General features: G+C 50.0%; 1 protein-coding gene across 3 annotated transcripts in view; it reads right to left on the bottom strand.

Annotated features, from left to right (window-relative positions):
• Positions 1-745: 745 nt before the first annotated feature.
• Positions 746-19,782, bottom strand: part of LOC133283275 (olfactory receptor 14C36-like) — a 538,687-nt gene continuing 519,650 nt past the window's right edge. For all 3 annotated transcript variants that reach the window (XM_061479967.1, XM_061479968.1, XM_061479969.1), the window contains one exon: positions 746-1,746. In XM_061479967.1, coding sequence (XP_061335951.1) covers positions 746-1,746 — 1,001 coding nt within the window. The remainder of the gene's footprint in view (positions 1,747-19,782) is intronic.

The raw sequence follows: 19,782 nt of genomic DNA, 5'->3' as shown, positions 1-19,782 counted from the left end.
TCCCCATGAGCCTTCCCTTCTCCTGGCTGGAGAAGTCCAGCTCCCCCAGACTCTCCCCGCCGGCATCGTGCTCCAGTATCTCCTGACCTGAGGGCCCATTACTAAACCCACTCCTGAACTGGGGATCTGAATCCTCTATGGAGTATTCCAGATCATTCTTTCCCTTGTTCTCCTCTGTGCTCCTGCTCATACATCCCGTGATGCTGCTGTCCTCCCTTGCTGCCAGGGCACACGCTGCCTCCTGTCCAGCTCCTGCCCACCCAGACCTTTCCCATGGGCTGTTCTCAGCCTGGCAGCCCCAGCCTGTGCCATTGCAGGGGAGTCCCCTGCAGGGACCCCTGTGTCCCCTGCTCCCCTGCCCAGCACACCCTGAGATCTCTGCACCCCCCCCCATGCCATCCCATCTCCCCACTCCAGCACAACAGCCACAATCATGGGGCTCCTCAAGAGCTCTTCCTGCTGCAGGCACAGAGCAGCCATTCCAGAGCTGGAGCAGCCAGAAAGCTGCTTTCGTTCCCCTTCATTCCTGACATGTGAGGACATATCACAGAGAAGAAGTTGCTGCAGGATCATTTATTTTACTGAAATACAATCAGAGACCAGAGTGACACAAAGTCTGTGGGTCACACAACACGAGTGGCAACTTAATTAGGAGGAGATGAAAACTGACATTTCTATGAAGACAACATCATCACAAATTGAAATAGGAAAACAAATGTAAAGCAGGAAAGACAGACATGGTCTGTCATGACCTACACTGGAAACCCTTTCCAGGGTAAAGCAAGCAGTGTGTATCTGCTGAAACACATCTGGTCACCAGCTTCCTCATAGCATCCTTCAGCTCCTGGTTCCTCAGGCTGTAGATGAGGGGGTTCACTGCTGGAGGCACCACCGAGTACAGCACTGACACCATCATATCCAGGGATGGGGAGGAGACGGAGGGGGGCTTCAAGTAGGCAAAGACAGCAGTGTTGACAAGGAGGGAAAGCACGGCCAGGTGAGGGAGGCACGTGGAAAAGGCTTTGTAGCGTCCCTGCTCAGAGGGCATCCTCAGCACGGCCCTGAAGATCTGCACATAGGACCCCACAATAAAAACAAAACAGCCAACAGCAATCAGGGCAGCAACCACAAGAAGCCCGACTTCCCTGAGGTAGGAGTGTGAGCAGGAGAGCTTGAGGATGCGGGGGATTTCACAGAAGAACTGCTCCACAGCATTGCCTCGGCAGAGGGGCAGTGAAAATGTATTGGCCGTGTGCAGCAGAGCACTGAGAAACCCAGTGCCCCAGGCAGCTGCTGCCATGTGGACACAAGCTCTGCTGCCCAGGAGGGTCCCATAGTGCAGGGGCTTGCAGATGGCCACGTAGCGGTCATAGGACATGACAGCAAGGAGAGAATACTCAGCTATGAGAAAAAAGAGAAAGAAAAAGAGCTGTGCAGCACAGCCTGTGTAGGAGATGTCCCTGGTGTCCCAGAGGGAATTGGCCATGGATTTGGGGACAGTGGTGGAGATGCAGCCCAGGTCCAGCAGGGAGAGGTTGAGGAGGAAGAAGTACCTGGGGGTGTGGAGGTGCTGGTCACAGGCTGTGCTGGTGATGATGAGGCCATTGCCCAGGAGTGCAGCCAGGGAGATGCCCAGGAAGAGCCAGAAGTGGCAGAGCTGCAGCTCCCGCGTGTGTGCGAATGGCAGGAGGAGGAACTGGGTGATGGAGCTGCCGTTGGACATCTGCTGCCTCTGGGCATGGGGCACTGTCAGAGGAGAAAAAGGCAGTGACAGGTCAGGACAGGAGGGATGTCAGATACAGAAGTTCAGTTTACACACGACTCTGAGCACATTATAGGAGGACAGGAGAGGCTCAGTGTCATCACCAGTGATGTCATTATACTGCTGGGCTTTCTTCATACATACAATCAGGAGAACATGCATCAGGCAAAAAGTCTCAGTTTTTTGCAGCTTAGTACATAGCCTAGAGAGCTTCAGTGTCCATCACTCCCATTTGCCCTCTTCTTACACTTGCAATGCCTGTAAGATGCTTTCACACACATTGATCTTAAATGCCCAAGAAATATTTGTCCTGTGCTGAGACCAGGGGAGAACGGTTTCAAAGGGCAGATCACAGAGCTCTCACGCTGAGAAGCAAAGGGCTGTGGGCAGCAGAGCACAACCAGCAGCCACCTCCAGTGGCAGACCCCAAGAGAGCTGCCTGAACGCACCCTCCCCAGGGCTGGGCTGCACTTTGCCCCCACTCCCTGCCCATCCATATCTCTGCTGCCTGGAGCTGTCCCTGCCAGGAGCTGCTGCTCTGTGCCCAGCTCTGCTCCCTCTCAGTGCTCCCAGAGCCCATGCCATGGGCTGTGTGCTCAGCTCTGCCCTGCACACCCCTGCCTGTGCAGGGGCTCAGGAGCAGCTCACACAAGCCCTCACAAGACTCTCCGTGCCTTCCCCAAAGCAGAGAAGTAAATTCCCAGCTCCCACTGCCCAACCTGCCCACCAAGAGGGAAAAACATCAAAGCTCAGCATCCTTCCCTATCAGGTAAATGATGCCTCAGTGTCTTTCAGAAGGAGCCTCTGAAGAAGTGCTCAGAGTGATGGCAGATTGGAGCAGCGTCACCCATCCAGCACTTCCCTTCCCTGTCAGGGGTTTCTCCTTTCCCCTCAGCTCCCCTCGAGCTCCATGGAGAGCTCCCGGGCAGGCCGAGTGCTGACCCTGGCAGGCAGCAGAGTCCCTGCCCCTGCACACAGCCTTTGGGCTGCAGGGACCCTGCTGCAAGGGCAGCGCTGGGCACCCCTGGCTGCACACCCACATTCACACCCTGCAGCCAGCCCCGGGACAAGGGACCTGCCTTGTCCTGTCCCTGCATGGTGCAGGGGGAAGCCCTGCTCTGCAGCACATCCTCCTACTTATCTACAGAGAGAAACTGCAGCTGCATTGCCCTGCACCCAGTGCCTTACCACAAACAGGGCTGGGAAGGTTTCTCCTTCAGAAGGTTCCTCCTCCTCGTCCTCAGCATCCTCCACTGCCAAGTGCCTTTAAGCTCCCTGTGTCTCGCCGGTCTCCCCTCGGTCCCAGTTCAGCAGCAGAAGCCCAGCCCAAGGTGGCTCTGCCTCTGCCCCCATGGGCTCCTTCCAGGGCTCCCTGGGGCTCCAGGGAAACACCATGGGAAACAGCCTGATGATACAAAGATTTAAGGCTAAAAATCTTTGTTTATTACAATCAATCAATTAATTTGAAAATGGCCCTTTGAGAACATCAAATCCAACCATTAACCTATCTCTGGCAAGTCCACACACTGAGCATGAAAACATCTCTGGTAGAATACCCTGTTTGGATGGTCAGCAACAGCAACTGGGGCTTTAAAGTTGAATTTTACATCCTACCTTAATTTCACTAATTTATATCCTATTCTGTTTGTTGTTAAACATTCTGCTATACATTAGAGCATAGAAATCAGCTGAACAAGTTATGTTGATGCAGAAACCTGTCCATATATATAATCGTACTTAAACTCATTTAAGAAATTCTTAACAACTAAGCAACCAGACATTGCCCTCAATTTATAACTGGAATTCAGCTCTACTCTGTTTACTGGCACAGCGTCAAGAGGTGAGCACACCACTCTGAGAAAGATGAACTGACTTTAGTTACGGGGTGGAATGTGCTGATGCACTTCCCCCCCATTTCCTGGAGCCCTCTGCTTCCCCAGGAGTTCCTGTTAGGCCCCAGCCTTTGCACACTGCAAGGAGTTGGCTGCTAGCTGCTCCCTGGCTGCACCAGGAGCTCTGGTTGCCTGGCAAAGGTGGGAGCAGCACACAGAGATCAGGAAAGTCGGATACTCCTTGCTCATACCAGGAGCTCTTTCAGGTTGATCAGGCATTCCCTGACAGCCTGCAACAGAGCTGTTGTGCACTGTTGAAACTGACACAGAGTTGTGGCCAGGATGAAATCTGACTGATGACTAAAGCCCGTCATCTGACGACCCTACAAGTGGTAGTGCCAAGAGAGAGATCCTTTGAGCTCTCCTGGACCGCAGTGTGCTGTGAGCGGCATCTCCCTCATAGTGAGGCATCTCTGAGAGCCCCCTAAACTCTCCAGTTTAGCTAATAGGGAGATCATCTGGCTGGGCCGATCCTGCTGCTCACTGACACTCAGCCCTTCGCCCGCTGAGGAGTGCTTCCAGAGCTGCTGGGAGTATTGTGCTCTGCTTTTACTTTTCACTGCACCAAGGGCAGCTTCAGCATAGGGATGCATCTAGATCTGTGCACAGCCATCTAGCTCCATCTCAGTGTGTTGTGTTAGGTTGGATATTTAATTGCAAGTGTGTGTATATTAGCTTCAGTGATCAAGTGCTGTTAGAAATCCTGTGATTGAGTTTACAAATGCAAACTGCTGCTAGCTGGCATTTGTGATCCTTTAGATGAATAGCAGGCCTGAGACTAAGATGGAATCCAGCTGCACGCAGACTGCTCTCAGAGAGGGATCTTAGAAAGCAAAGAGATCCAATCTGAACCTCGTGACTCAACAAGAGGGTCTCCCTTATTCCTTTCTGTTTGCAGTTTCTATACACATGATTTCAGTTGAATGCCGTATAAATCACTTGAATCCAGTCCTGGATAAATCCTTGCCAAGTCTGACACAATCTCTTTTTGTAGATGGTGGAGTGGGGCCTCGCCACCAAATCCTGAGGAATCCTGCTTTTAGAAATTCACATTAAAATCACTTTTGCTGGTATGTGTGGAAGTGATTCTTTCAGCAATCCTAAAGAGTTTCACAAGAAGCACGCAGGATTTCTCTGGGAAACCCATTCCAGTGTCTCACCACCCTCCCCGGAAAGAATTTCTTCAGAGAACATGGTTTCTGTTTCACTGCAGACAAAGGAGGCAGGAGAGAAGGGGTGGGGAGCACGCACCCCAGCCCCGACTCCGCACAGGGCAGCGAGGGGTGCTGCTCTTCACTACAGCACAGCTGGGCTGAACTGAGTCAGTGCTTACACAGAAACCTGTCCTTGTCCCTGATGAAGCTCTACAGCCCACAGGCTTCTCCACAAGTTCCAGCCCATCTGTTTTTCTTGTCACGTCTTGCCCAGTGTCACAAGCTGTAGCACAAGGGGAGGCCCTTGCTGCTGTTTCTCCTGGAACACAGGGAAGTAGAAAATGAAATACTTTTTTTAATAGTGAAACCCATTCCAGTTACCACGGAAAATATGGAACAAGATGCTAGAGCCCTACAGGTTTTACCAGGAAGAGCTACAATTAGCTAAAAATTCCCTCCTGCGCTGTTTCCTTTCCCAGCCCATGGATACTTTCCTCAGTAACTGGCAAGTGCACATGGCACAGCAAGAGATCTGTGTCAAGCAAGGCCAGGCAAGGCAAGGCAATGCAAGACAAAGGAAGGCAAAGCAAGGGAAAACAATGCAAGGCAAGGCAAGGCAAGGCAACGCAAGGCAAGAAATGGCAAGGCAAGGAAAGGCAAGGCAACTCAAGGTAAGGCAAGGCAAGGCAAGGCAAGGCCAGGCAAGGCCATGACAGGCCAGGCCAGGCCAGGCAAGGAAATGCAAGGAAATGCAAGGAAAGCCAAGGCAATGCAAGGCCAGGCAAGGCAATGCTAGCCAAGGCAAGGCATGTCCAGGCCAGGCTAGGCCAGGAAAGGCCAGGCAAGGCAAGGCAAGGCCAGGCAAGGCAAGGCAAGGCCAGGCAAGGCAAGGCATGGCAAGGCTAGGCAAGGCATGGCAAGGCAAGGGAAGACACGGCAAGACAAGTCAAGGCAAGGAAAGACAAGACGTGGCAAAGGAAGGAATGGCATGGCAAGGTGATGCGAGGCAATGAAAGGCAAGGCAAGGCAAAACATGGCAAGGGAAGGTAAGTCATGGCGAGGTGAGGAGAGGCAAGGTGATGCGAGGCAATGAAAGGCAAGGCAAGGCAAAACATGGCAAGGGAAGGTAAGTCATGGCGAGGTGAGGAGAGGCGAGGCGACGCGAGGCGAGGCAATGCAAGGCAAGGCATGGCAAGGCAAGGGAAGGAAATTCATAGTGAGTCAAGGTGAGGCGAGGTAAGGCAGGGCAACAGAAATAAAGACATAGTGAGGTGAGGTGAGGCAAGGCGAGGCGAGGCAAGGCAAGGCAAGGAAAGGCATGGTGAGGAGAGGGGAGGCAAGGAAAGGCATGGTGAGGCGAGGGGAGGCAAGGCAAGGCAAGGCGAGGTGAGGCAAGGCAATGTAAGGTAAGGCAAGGCAAGGCAAGGTGAGGCAAGGCAATGCAAGGCAAGGCAAGGTAAGGCAAGGCAAGGCCATTAAAGTCCAGGAAAGGAGAGGAGAGGTAAGGCGAGGCGAGGCAAGGGAAGGGAAGGAAAGAAAAGTCAAGGCAAAGCATGGCAATGGAAGGCAAGGCAAGGCAAGAAAAGGCAAGGTAAGGCGAGGCAAGGCGAGGCAAGGCAAGGCAAGGCAATGCAAGGCAAGGCAGTGCAAGGCAAGGCAAGGCAAGGCAAAGAAAGGAAATTAATGGCGAGGTGAGGCAAGGTAAGGGAAGTCCAGGCAAGGCAAGGAGAGGCGAGGAGAGGCAAGGCAAGGCAAGCAATGGCAATGTAAGGAAAGTAATGGCGAGGTGAGGCAAGGCAAGGCAAAGGAAGGAAAACCCTCGCGAGGCGAAATGAGGTGAGGAGAGGTGAGGCGATGAGAGGTGAGGCGAGGTGATTAGAGGCGAAGCAAGGCAAGGCAAAGCAAGACCAGGGAAGGCAACGCATTGCAAGGAATGGCAAGGCAAGGAAAGGCAAGACAAAGCAAGGGAATGCAAGGCAAGGCAAGGGAAGGCAAGGGAAAGAAAGACCTGGCGATGTGAGGCGAGGCGAGGCAAAGCAATGCAAGACAAGGCAAGGAAAGGCAAGGCATGGCAAGGGAAGGAAAGGCATGGCGAGGCGAGGCAACACAAGGTGAGGCAAGGCAAGGCAATGCAAGGCAAGGCGAGGCAAGGTGAGGCGAAGCAAGGTGAGGCAAGGCGAGGCAAGGAAAGGCCATTCCTGGATAGGCAGGGCGAGGCTAGTCGAGGCAAGGTGAGGCGGTGTGAGGCGATTCCAGGCAAAGCAAGGCAAGACGAGGCAAGGCAAGGCAAAGGAAGGAAAGGCATGGCAAGGCATGGCACGACACGGCAAGGCATGGCAAGGCAAGGGAAAGCAAGGCAAGGCAAGGGAAGGCAAAGTGAGATGAGGCAAAGCCAGGCAAGGCAAGGGAAGGGAAGACCTGGCGAGGCGAGGCGAATCAACGCAAGGCAAGGTCAAGCATTGAAAAGCAAGGCAAGGCCATTTAAGGCCAGGCGAGGCGAGGTGAGGCAAGGCAAGTGAAGGCAAGGCATGGCATGGCAAGGGAAGGAAAGTCATTGTAAGACATGGCAAGGTGAGGGAAGGCAAGGCACGGGAAGGCCAGGCAAGGCAAGTCAAGGGAAGGCCAGGCATGGCATGGCAAGGGAATTAAAGGCATGGCAGAGAGGGGAAGGCAAGGCAAGGGAAGGCCAGGCAAGGCAAGGCAAGGCAAGTGAAGGCCAGGCAAGGCAATGCAAGACAAGGAATGGCAAGGGAAGGAAAATCATAGCAAGGCATGGCAAGACAAGGGAAGGTAAGGCAACGGAAGTCAATTCAAGGGAAGGCAAGAAAAGGCAAGGCAAGGCATGGCAAGGAGACGCAAGGCAAGGCGAGGCGAGGCAAGACAGGGCAAGGCAAGGCAAGGCATGGCAAGGGAAAGAAAGGCATGGCAAGGCAGGGCAAGGCAGGGGAATGCAAGGCAAGGCAATGCAAGGCAAGGTGAGGCAGGGCAAGGAAAGGCAAGGCCATTCCAGGCCAGGCAAGGCAATGAAAGGCTATGCAAGTCGATGCGAGGCAAGGCAAGGAAAGGCAAGGCAAGGCAAGGCAAGGACAGGCAAGGCCAGACCAGGACAGGCAAGGCCAGGCTAGGCATGGCAAGGCAATGCAAGGCAAGGGAAGGCAAGGCAAGGCCAGGCAAGGTAAGGCAAAGAAAGGGCAGGCAAGGCAAGGCAAAGCAAGGCAATGCCAGGCAAGGAAATGCAAGGCAGGGCAATGCAAGGCAAGGCAAGGCAGGGCAATGCCAGGCAAGGCCAGGCATGGTAAGGCAAGGTAAGGCAAGGCAAGACAAAGCAAGGCAAGTCAAGGCCAGGCCAGCCCAGGAAGGAGAAGGCAAAGCAAGACAAAGAAAGCCCTGCAAGGCTAGGAAAGGCCACGGCAAGCAGGGCAAGGCCAGGACAGTCAAGGCAATGGAAGGTACGGAAATACAATGCAAGGCAAAGCAAGGCCAGGCCAAGCCATGCCAGGAAAGGCCAGGCAAGATAAGTCAATGCAAGGCAAGACCAGGCAATGCAAGGCAAGGAAAGACAAGGCAAGGTCATGCAAGGCCAGGTAAGGCCAGGCTAGGCCAGTCCACGGCAGGCAAGGCCAGGCTAGGTCAGTCCAAGCCAGGCAAGACCAGGCAATGCAAGGCAAGGCAAAGCAAGGCAAGGCCAGGCTAGGCCAGGCCAGGCCAGGCAAGGCCAGGCGACGCCAGGCAAGGCAAGGAAATGCAAGGCAAGGCAAAGCAAGGCAAGGCCAGTCAAGGCCAGGTAAGGCCAGGCTAGGCCAGTCCAGGGCAGGCAAGGCCAGGCTAGGCCAGTCCAGGCCAGGCAAGACCAGGCAATGCAAGGCAAGGCAAAGTAAGGCAAGGCCAGTCAAAGCCAGTCCAGGCCAGCCTAGGCCAATCAAGGGCAGGCAAGGCCAGGCTAGGCCAGTCCAGGCCAGCCAAGGCAAGGAAATGCAAGGCAAGACAAAGGAAGGCCAGGCCAGGCAAGGCAAGGCAAGGCAAGGCCAGGCAAGGCCAGACAAGGCAAGGCAATGCCTGCAATGCAAGGCAAGGCAAGGCCAGGCAAGGCAAGGAAAGGACAGGCAAGGCAAGACAAAGACAGGCAAGGAAATGCCAGGCAAGGCCAAGCCAGGCAATGCCAGGCAAGGCCAGGCAATGCAAGGCAAGGCAAGACAAGGCAAGGCATTACAAGGCAAGGCAATGGAAGGAAGGCACGTCAAGGCAAGGCCAGGCCAGGCCAAGTCAGGCAAGCCTAGGCAAGGCAAGTGTCGTGGTTTAAAACTAGTCAGGCAGCTTGTTCACTAACTTCCCCCCTTCTTGCTCTCCCCCTACTCCCAGAGGGTACGGAGAGGAGAATCAAAAAGAATGCAACTCCCACAGGTTGTGAAAAGAACAGTTTAGTAACTCAGGTATAACACAAATCACTACTGCTACCACCAGTAATATTAATGATAAAGGAAGTGTCCTGGGTTCAGCAGTAGCAGTCATTTTTCTCCTTCTTGGTAGCTGGTGCAGTGCTGTGTTTTGACTTTCAGCTCGGGAACAGAGCTGATAACAAGGATGTTTTGGTTTGGCCAAGGACTTTGTGAGCCTCATGCTCTGCCAGGGGGGAGGGGAAGCCGGGAGGAAGCAGAGACAGGACACCTGACCCAAACTGACCAAAGAGGTATTCCATACCACAGCACGTCATGCCCAGGATGTAACTGGGAGTTAGCCGGGAGGGATGGGAGACTGCAGGGTTGGAGGAGGTATCGGTCGGTGCTTGGTCGGGCTGAGGGGGGGCAAGTTATCGGTCTGCTGGTGCTGAGGTGTTGTATTCTCTTCCCTTGTGATTTCCTTTATCATTATTATCATTGGTGGTAGCAGTAGTGATTTGTGTTATACCTTAGTTACTAAACTGTTCTTATCTCAACCCATGGGAGTTGCATTCTTTTCTATTCTCCTCTCTGTCCCTCCGGGAGCAGGGGGAGGGAAAGAAGGGGGGGAGTGAGTGAACAAGTTACCTGACTGGGTTTAAACCACGACAGGAAGTAACAAGGGAAGAGAATACAACACCTCAGCACCAGCTGACCGGTAACTCGCCCCACAGCCTCACCAAGCACCGACCGATACCTCCTCTAACCTGGAGTCCTAGCCCTTCCAGGTAACTCTCAGTTACATCCTGGGAATGATGTGTGGTGGTATGGAATACCTCTTTGGTCAGTTTGGGTCAGGTGTCCTGTCTCTGCTTCCTCCCGGCTTCCCCTCCTCCCTCGCAGAGCATGAGGCTCACAAATGTCCTTGGTCAGAATAAACATGACTTTGCAAAAACTAAAAACATTGGTGTTATCAGCTCTGCTCCCAGGGCGAAAGTCTAAACACAACGCTGAACCAGCTACTAAGGTGAAATATGACTGCTACTGCTAAACCAGTATCCAGCCCTGATTGCATACCATTCACGTCATGCCCAGATCCTACATTTTCAATATGTCATTGCTCTTACATATATACATCCATATATACACACGGACAGTGAGAAAGAGATCATTTCTTAGCGCAGGGACCAATCCCTATAAAGCTGCTGAGTCCATTTGGTCCATGATACCGGGTTTCATCTCTTATAACAGCCTTTCAGAACAGGAGAGGCTGTGTGCAGTGTTCACACAAGTGAATCTCCTGGGCAATAGCGTCCATTGCTAAGTCCACCCCTTCATCATGAGTTCACCTGTATGTTGCATCTCTGCCCTGATGGCCTGAAGTGCTATGGGCCCACCAGGCTCAAAATAATTCACTGTCCCCTTCAGCAGTTTCTGCCCCTTGTTGCTGGGGACTCCATACAGCTGCCTTCCATCTCTGATGTTTCCAAAACACTGGAGGGGCCTAGTTTACTAGATACTTGCCCATACTGTCCCACACATCCTGCCACTCATGACTGTACAGCCTTGAGGAAAATCTCTTGGTCCTCCAATATCAACCATAGACAAGACCCAAACTCGACTCTGCTTAACTTTTGAGATCAGACAAAATGGTGGTGGGTAAAACACAGTCTGTGTGTCTGCCAACATGCTGATCCCCACCACAATCAGCAGGCAGGTCCCAAGGGTACCCAAAGGCCATTCAAAACCTTCAGACCTCTCAAACGATGCTGCTGTACTTGTCACTGGGACTGGGGTAGCTGCTGTGCTTGCTGGCACTCCCACCACCAGCTTCCCTTTTCCTGAGTCCAGATCTTCCTCCTCTGCTTTGCTGGGAAATGCTGCGTGGTCTCCTGCATCCTCCTGGGGCTCGCCTGGCAGCTTCCAGGGAATGCTCTCGGCCGTTGTGGGGCTGGGCTTGGTCACGGGTCTCGGCTACTCCACCGCCTTATCCCGCTACTCTGCAGCCACCTCCTTCTGCCCCTCGACAGCCCTGACATCCCCCACCAGCAGCCGCTGCCTGCCGGCCTCCAGCCCCGCTCCCCCCACCTCTTGGTCCCGGGGCTGCTCTCCCGGGCCAGTTCGGCAGCTGCTGGCTCCCTCGACCGCTCCCCCTCAGCTCCCCGCAGCCTCTTGAAGATGGATTCGAGGACTAGGGCCACGACGGGGCAGAGCAGCGTACAGGTACAGGTACAAGTCCACGGCCACGTCCGTCCTGCGCTGCTGCTGGAGCTTCCCCGTATTACAAGTTATTGCACAAGGGGGAATGGCTTTAACCTGAAAAAAAGGGAGATTTAGCTTGACTTTAGGAGGAAGTTGTTCCCTTTGAGGGTGGTGGGACACTGGCACAGGGTGCCCAGAGAAGCTGTGGCTGCACCATCCCTGGCAATGTTCAAGGCTGGATTGGATGGGAGTCACCTTTGCTCTGAAGCAGTGAAGTCCAGCTCTGCTTTGCACAACACATGTCAGATGAAATCCAACGTGGTTGTAAAGTTTTCTACATGTACTCATGATTTGAATGCGTGTGGGCTGTACAACTGAAGCTCAGCATGGCCTTAGAATCATTTTCTCTCTGTTATTTATTTACTGGCTTAACATTGCTGAGGTTGTTTTGGGGGGTATAAAACATTATTTCTTTGAAAGAAAATCAGAAGAGTATTGAAACAGGGAGAAGTTCTCAGCTCTTTGAAGCTTAGTGCAGAGCCAGGGGAGCTGCAGCATCCATCAGTCCTTTCCATTTCCCCTGTGCTCAAACTTGCACTGCCTGTAAGATGCCTTCACACAAAAACTGATCTGAAGAACCCCCACAAACATCTGTCCTGTGCGGAGAGCAGGGCAGCACGGTTTCAAAGGGCAGGTCACAGAGCTCTCATGGGCAGAAGCAGAGGACTGCGTGCAGCAGAGCATGGCCAGCAGCCACCTCCAGTGCCAGACCCGAAGAGAGCTGCCTGAATGCGCCCTCCCCTTTAGATCCGCTTGCTGAGGGATGTTCAATGCATCTCTTGAATTGACACTATAGTAGCAGCCTACAGCTGCTTGAAATGTGGCTTCAGAGATGATGTAGTTTTTCTTGCTAGCAGGAAGAGAAGGAAACCTCTGCAAAGTGCAGCTTGGAAGGTTCAGACTCAAAGTTAGGAAAGAGAAATGTCTCTCAAAAGGTGGACTTGTGGTGCAAGAGGTCACCCAGAGGAAGTCTGGCTCAGCCCATGGCTTTGTGTTTCAAGGAACAGACAGCGATGGGTGCAGAGATGGGACTGAAGGTACAGAAATGCCAGGTGAGAGCTAGGTGGGAAAGCAAGATGGGGGTCAACAGCCTGAAGGGAAAGAGGTGCAGGCATGGGCCAGTGTAGGACAGCCTGCAGCAGAGATGACAGGGTTCTGGCATGGCTGAAAAGCCCAAAAGAACAAAAGGCCTCTGTGCCCTGGGCTATGGCAGTTGCCTCTTTCATCAAGGCCTATGAGGAGAACTTTCATCCTCAGGATTTCAGGCTCTGCTTCTCCAAGGGCTGTGGTCAGGGCTTGGCCTTTCTGCATCATCAAACAAACCAAGGGTTTTCTCACCATCAGACACCTGCACTTTGCCTTTGTCTCCCTGTAATCACAGCTTCCAGTTACTTGCTTTAACGAGTCCCTGGGGAGACTTTGTCAGCAGCAGCCCTCAGTGGGGCCCATTAATGCTGAAGGCACTTGGGGCTTTGTTTCTGACTTGGACTTCTTGAGAGGTTTCCTCAGTCTCCTCTCAGCACCTCAGGTTCACGGACTCAGCCCAAATACACCATGGGACTCATTAAACCCTGATGAGCCATGTCTCACTGTGTAGTTTTTGTCAAGTCTTCCAGATTGTCTTCCAGGGAACTGGGGAGGTTTCCAAGTGCAGGAAGATTACAAAGGGCATCTGATAGAAGTTATTTGAAAGGGTTATTTGAAAGGAAAATCTACGAAAGATGAGAGGAATGAAGGACGCGGTGTAACAGGCAGGAGAGTGGCAGTGCAGTTACAGGGGAAGATCGGCATTCCTTTGGGATCCCCCTTGTGAAAGGCCATTGGATTGGCAGAGGTCTCTTGGGAGAGAGGACAAGGCCATGTTGCAGTTACCTTTGATAAAGGTGCCAAGGGCAACCCAGGGGAGCCCAGACTGTACAAGCTGCCTTTGGTGAGGCGTGTGCCAGCATCAAAGTCCTCTTGGCTGACATCTCTGGGCACCTAAACGCCGTCCGAAGGGTAACTGCTGCCTGGCCAAGCTGAGAGCCTGCAGTTGTGCGTGAGGAGGCAAAGAGTGGATGTGGTTTCCCTCAGCTCCAGCACAGCTCTTGGAACGGTCTCCCTCAAGGCTGCTGTACCCAAGGGGTACACCACAGACATAACAATCCTGCTGTCCTTCTACTTATCAATTAGTTTAACTGCAGCCCATCCTGGACACCTGCCATTCCCAGATACCCCTTATCCCTGTGTCCTGTTCTTCTAGCCTGTTTTTCTTACACTCATTTTGTACTAAGGTCATAAGGGCCTAAAACTACGTCAGCTATAATGGTTTATCCTACATGAGAAAGAATTCTCAGCCTGTTCTCTAGCCGTGCTGCTTTTTTTTCTGTGTATCATGCACCTCCGTAATTTTCCATTGCTACTGTTACAAAGCCATCAAACAACATTACTTAAAACTGATTCTAAAGGTATATATATTTCATTTTGTAATGTTTTGCCTCCCCCCTTTTCTCAAATTCCCCCTTTTTATGTCCTTTTGCAAATTCTTTTGCAACATTTTTTATATTACCATTACCGTCTAAAGACTTTTTGAAATAATTTCCCGTTTCTACTTGGTGCTTAATTTCGTTCCTTTGCCAATCGTCATAATTGATCATAGACCATTTACAACAGCAGAGGGAACATTGTATCATACCACAAGTAATCAATATTAAAACAAATAACATCAATATTCCTGAAACTGGTTGCCTCAACCAGGAGAGGTTCAGGTAACCATGAAGTTATTTTTTTCCATATTTTTTCAAAACCCCAGGAGGTGTCATCCATGGCCATTTCATGAAATATCTTAGTTTGTTTCCAAATTTCCTCCAGATCTGTTTCGATTCTGCCACTTCAGTCTGTATAGGAACAACAACTTTCATTGATTATGGAAGAAAACCCTCCTTGTCATGCCAATAACATGTCTAGAGCTATTCAGTTTTGTAATACCACTTTAGACGGACTGGTTATCTCTTGTTGTTCTGCCTGAATTATATCAATGTTTTTACTTTCCATTTCCTCTATGGTTGCTGAGATATTTACAATTGCCTTCTCTAATTCACTTACTCCCAAAGATGGAATTAGCCCTCTTACAAAACTATGAAATGCAGTGTGCCATTCAATAATAGGGTTTTCCCCTCTCTTAATCCGTTTAGCAAAACTTCTAATCCAGGTCCCAGAAGGATACCTGTTGATAATAAAAATAGTAAAATTCGGTATTACAGCACCTAAGGTGCATGCCTCCTTCCAGCTTGGGGGCAGAGTCTTATAAGCATTTTCTCCACATAACCAGTACCTTTAGGAACAGGCCATCACTGAACTACAATACCATCTATATTAATAGCACGATTGCAATTTGAATGGTGACCTACATCTGTGGCATTGAAACAAGCATGATCTCCTACCCTGGTTCCTGGTGTAATACATCTTTGTGCACAGGTGTAATGTTTATTACCTGGATTAGGATTAACTATTCCAAAGTTTAACCTTTCCTTCGAATACAGATTGCTAGTGTTCACCCACAAATTTGTCCATGAGGCAGTGTTTGGAATTGGAACTCCAATTAATGGGAGATCCAGGCTTTCTCCTGATTTAGGCAACTGTGCACACACCCAATAGTCAGTACGATTAAAAACATTAGTAATATTCTGCACTAACTTCAGGTGTAAGTTCTGGTCCCAAGCTCGTGCACCAGTTATCATATGAGTCCAAATTATGACCGACGCAATTTCATACGTAAGGGTCCTGAAGGTTCGATCCGCCATGTCTTCTGTAGCTCTGGTGCTTTCTTAATTCTTGAATGATGTATCCAAGCAGGTTGTTCCTTTATCTTCACTGCTGTAAAGGTGGTCAGTAATATTGTAGGGGAGTCGTAGAAGAGTCATAGTGTGGTAGAGGAGGCATAGAGGAGTCAGATGGCTAACAGACGGCTCATAGAGCAATCTTAGGAGTCATAGTAGAGTCACAATGGGGGTCATAGAGGGGTCATAGAGGCATCATAGTGGCATCATAGAGGAGTCATAGAGGTGTCTTAGGGGAGTCATAGGGGAGTCATAGAGGAGTCATAGAGGAGTCATAGAGGTGTCATAGAGGAGTCCTAGAGAAGTCATACAGGAGTCCTGGATGAGTCATAGAGAGGTCATAGAGCAGTTGTAGAGGAGTCATGGAGGGGTCATAGAGGACTCATAGATGGGTCATTGAGTGGTCATAGAGGAGTCACAGAGGGGTCATGGAGAAGTCATAGAGGAGTCATAGAGGTGTCATGGAGGATTCATGGAGGAGTCATAGAGGAGTCATGAAGGAGTCATACAGCAGTCTGAGAGGAGTCTTGATGTCAAAAGTCACAGAGGTGTCATTGAGAAGTCATAGAGCAGTCATACAGCAGTAACAATGTAGTCATAGAGGAGTCATGGACGAGTCATAGAGGAGTCATAGTGACATAGAGGAATCACAGAGGTGTCATAGAGGTGTCCTAGAAAAGTCAGAGAGGAGTCACAGAGGAATCAGAGAGTCATAGGGCAGTCATAGAGAAGTCATAGAGTCATTGAGGAGTCACAGAGGTTTCATAGAGGTTTCATAGAGGAGTCATAGAGGAGTCATAGACGGGTCATAGAGGCGTCACAGAGGCATCATAGAGGTGTCATAGAAAAGTCATCCTGTCCAAGACTCATAGAGGATTCGGAGAGGAGTCATAGAGTCATAGAGTCATGGAGGTGTCATAGAGGACTCATAGAGGAGTCGTAGAGGAGTCGTAGAGGAGTCATAGTGTTATAGAGGAGTCATAGAGGAGTCATAGAAGAGTCAGGGGCTCATTGACGACTCAGAGGAGTCATAATAGTCATAGTGGAGTCAGAGGGGTCATAGATGCGTCATAGAAGCATCATAGATGTGTCATAGAGGAGTCATAAAGGTTTCATAGAGTTATAGAGGAGACATTCAGGAATCATAGGGGAGTCATAAAAGAGTCATAGAAGAGTCATAGAGGAGTCATAGAGGAGTCAGAGGAGTCAGAGGAGTCATAGAGGACTCATAGAGGGGTCATAGAGAAGTCATAGAGGAGTCATAGAGGAGTCATAGAGGAGTCATAGAGGAGTCATACTGTCCTAGAGTCAAAGAGGGGTCATAGAAGTGTCATAGTGTCATAGAGTCATAGGGGTGTCATAGAGGAGTCATAGAGCAGTCAAATATCAGTCATAGAGGAGTCATAAAGGAGTCATAGAGGAGTCATACAGCATTCACAGGGGAGTCATAGAGAGTCATAGAGAAGTCATAGAAGAGTCATGGAGGAATCATGGAGGTGTCATAGAGGAGTTATAGAGGAGCCATTGTGTCATAAGGGCATAGTGGAGTCATAGACAGGTCGTAGAGAAGTCATAGAAGTTTCTTTTAGTGGTCATAGAGGAGTCATAGAGGGGTCATGGAGGAGTCATAGAGAAGTCATAAATTCATACATGTGTCATAGAGGAATCAGAGAGGAGTCACAGGAGTCATAGAGTAGTCGGAGAAGTCATAGTGGAGACATAGAGGAGTCATAGAGTAGTCATAGAGGTGTCATAGAGGAGTCATATAAGAGTCATGGAAGAGTCATAGAGGAGTTATATTGGAGTCATAATGGAGTCATAGAGAAGTCATGGAATAGTCATGGAGGAGTCATGGAAGAGTCATAGAGAAGTCATAGCGGAGTCATGGGCGTGTCATAGGGGACTCATAGAGGAGTCATAGGGGAGTCATGGAGGAGTTGTAGATGAGTCATAGAGGAGTCATACTGGAGTCATAGAAGAGTCCTAGGGGACTCATAGAGGAGTCCTAGAGGAGTCAAAGAAGATTCTTATAGGCATCTTAGAGGAGTCATATAGGATTATTAGAGGGTTCATTGAATAGTCACAGATGAGTCATTGAGGATTTATAGTGGAGTTATAGTGGAGTCATAGTGGAGTCATAGAGGAGTCATAGAATGGTCAAAGTGGAGTCATAGAGGAATCATAGAGGATTCAGAGAGGAGTCAGAGAGGAGTCAGAGAGTCATAGAGGTGTCACAGAGTCACAGATGTGTCATAGAGGCGTTATGGAGGAGTTAAGGAGGATTCATAGATGAGTCGTGGTGGAGTCATAATGAAATCATAGAGGAGTCATATTGGATTCATACAGGAGTCATAGAATAGTCAAAGAGGAATCATAGAGGAGTCAGAGAGGAGTAAGAGAGGAGTCAGAAAAGAGTCAGAGATTCACAGAGGAGTCATAGAGTCATAGATGTGTCATAGAGGAGCCTTGGAGGAATCAGGAAGGAGTCATAGTGGAGTAATAGAGGAGTCGTATAGCTTTCATGGAGGAGTCATAGAGGGGTCATGGAGGAGTCATAGAGGGGTCATGGAGGAGTCATAGAGGAGTCATGGAGGAGTCATAGAGGAGTCATGGAGGAGTTGGAGGCATCATAGATTCATAGATGTGTCATAGAGGAGTCATTGTGTCATAAAGTCATAGAGGTTTCATGCAGGAGTCATTGAGGGGTCGTAGCAGAGTCATAGAATGGTCATTCTGTGGTCATAGAGGAGTCATATATAGGTCGTAGAGAAGTCATAGGGGTGTCTTAGAGGAGTCATAGAGGATTCTTAGAGGAGTCTTAGAGGAGTCATATTGGAGTCAGAGAGGAGTCATAGAGGAGTCGTAGAGGAGTCGCAGATTACTCACAGAGAAGTAGAGGAGTGGAAGAGGAATTGTAGATTAGTCATAGAGGTGTCAGAGGATTCATAGAGAAGTCATAAGGGAGTCATAGATTCATAGATGTGTTGTAGAGCATTCATCGAAGTGTCATAGAGGAGTCATTGCCTAAAGTCATAGAGGATTCATACAGGAGTGATAGAGGAGTCATAGAGGAGTCATAGAGAAGTCATAGAGGAATCATAGAGAAGTCATAGAGGAGTCAGAGAGTCAATAAGGTGTCAGAGCAGTCAATAAGGAGTCCTACAGGAGTCATAGAGGAGTTGTGGAGGAGTCATAGAGGAGTCATAGAGGAGTCATAGAGGAGTTGGAGAGTAGACATAGTATCACAGAATTATAGGGGTGTCATAGAGGAGACAGAGGACTCAAAGAGGATTCATAGAGGAGTCATAGTGTCTTAGAGGAGTCATAGTGTCTTAGAGGAGTCAGAGAGGAGTCAGAGAGGCATCAGAGAGGTGTCCTAGAGGAGTGCTAGAGGAATCCTAGAAAAGTCCTAGTGGAGTCTTAGAGGAGTCCTAGAGGAGTCATGGAGGGGTTATTGGGTGTTCATAGAGGAGTCTTAGACGAGTCATGGAGGATTCATAGAGGAGTCTTAGAGGGGTCATGGAGGAGTCATAGGGGCATCTTAGGATGGTCATAGAGCAATCATAGTGGAGTCATAGAGGAGTAATAGAGTCAAAGAGGAGTCATAGGGGGGTCATAGAGGAGTCATAGCGGAGTCATAGAGTAGTCATAGAGGATTCATAGAGGAGTCATAGTGTCATAGAGTCATAGAGGAATCGTAGAGAACTCGTAGAAGAGTCATAGAGGAGTCATAGGGGAGTCATAGATTCATAGATGTGTCATAGAGCATTCATAGATGTGTCATAGAGGAGTCATAGGGGAGTCATAGATTCATAGATGTGTCACAGAGCATTCATAGCGATGTCATAGAGGAGTCATAGAGTAGTCATTGTTCCATGAAGTCATAGAGGATTCATACAGGAGTCATAGAGGAGTCATAGAGGAGTCGCAGAGGAGTCAATAAGGTGTCAGAGCAGTCAATAAGGAGTCCTACAGGAGTCATAGGGGAGTCATGGAGGAGTCATGGAGGAGTCATAGAGGAGTCATAGAGGAGTAATGGAGGTGTCATAGGGGAGTCAGAGAGTAGTCATAGTATCATAGAGTCATAGGGGTATCATAGAGGAGACAGAGGACTCAAAGAGGATTCATAGAGGAGTCATAGTGTCGTATAGGAGTCACAGAGGAGTCATTGAGTAGTCACAGAGGAGTCATAGGGGAGTCATAGCAAAGTCATAGCCGAATCACAGATGAGTCATAGTGGAGTCATAGAGATGTCGTAGAGGAGTCCTAGAGGAGTCATAGAAGAGTCTAAGGGCAGTCATATAGGTGCTACAGAGGAGTCATAGAGTAGTCATAGTGGAGTCAGACTGGAGTCATAGTGGAGTCATAGAAGTGTCATAGAGGAGTCATAGCGAAGTCCTAGAGGAGTCATAGAAGAGTCATAGTGGAGTTTTAGTGGAGTCATAGAGGTGTCATAGGGGAGTCCTCGAGGAATCCTAGAATAGTCCTAACGGAATCATAGATGACTCATAGAGGAGT

Source organism: Pezoporus flaviventris, unplaced genomic scaffold (genome assembly GCF_033815535.1).
Source record: "Pezoporus flaviventris isolate CSIRO_AGI_PZ_B2104156 unplaced genomic scaffold, CSIRO_AGI_Pfla_v1 ptg000160l, whole genome shotgun sequence".
Taxonomy (NCBI): Eukaryota; Metazoa; Chordata; class Aves; order Psittaciformes; family Psittacidae; genus Pezoporus; species Pezoporus flaviventris.
The sequence above is the reverse complement of the archived record's forward strand: the minus strand, read 5'-3'. Positions and strand labels throughout refer to the sequence as shown.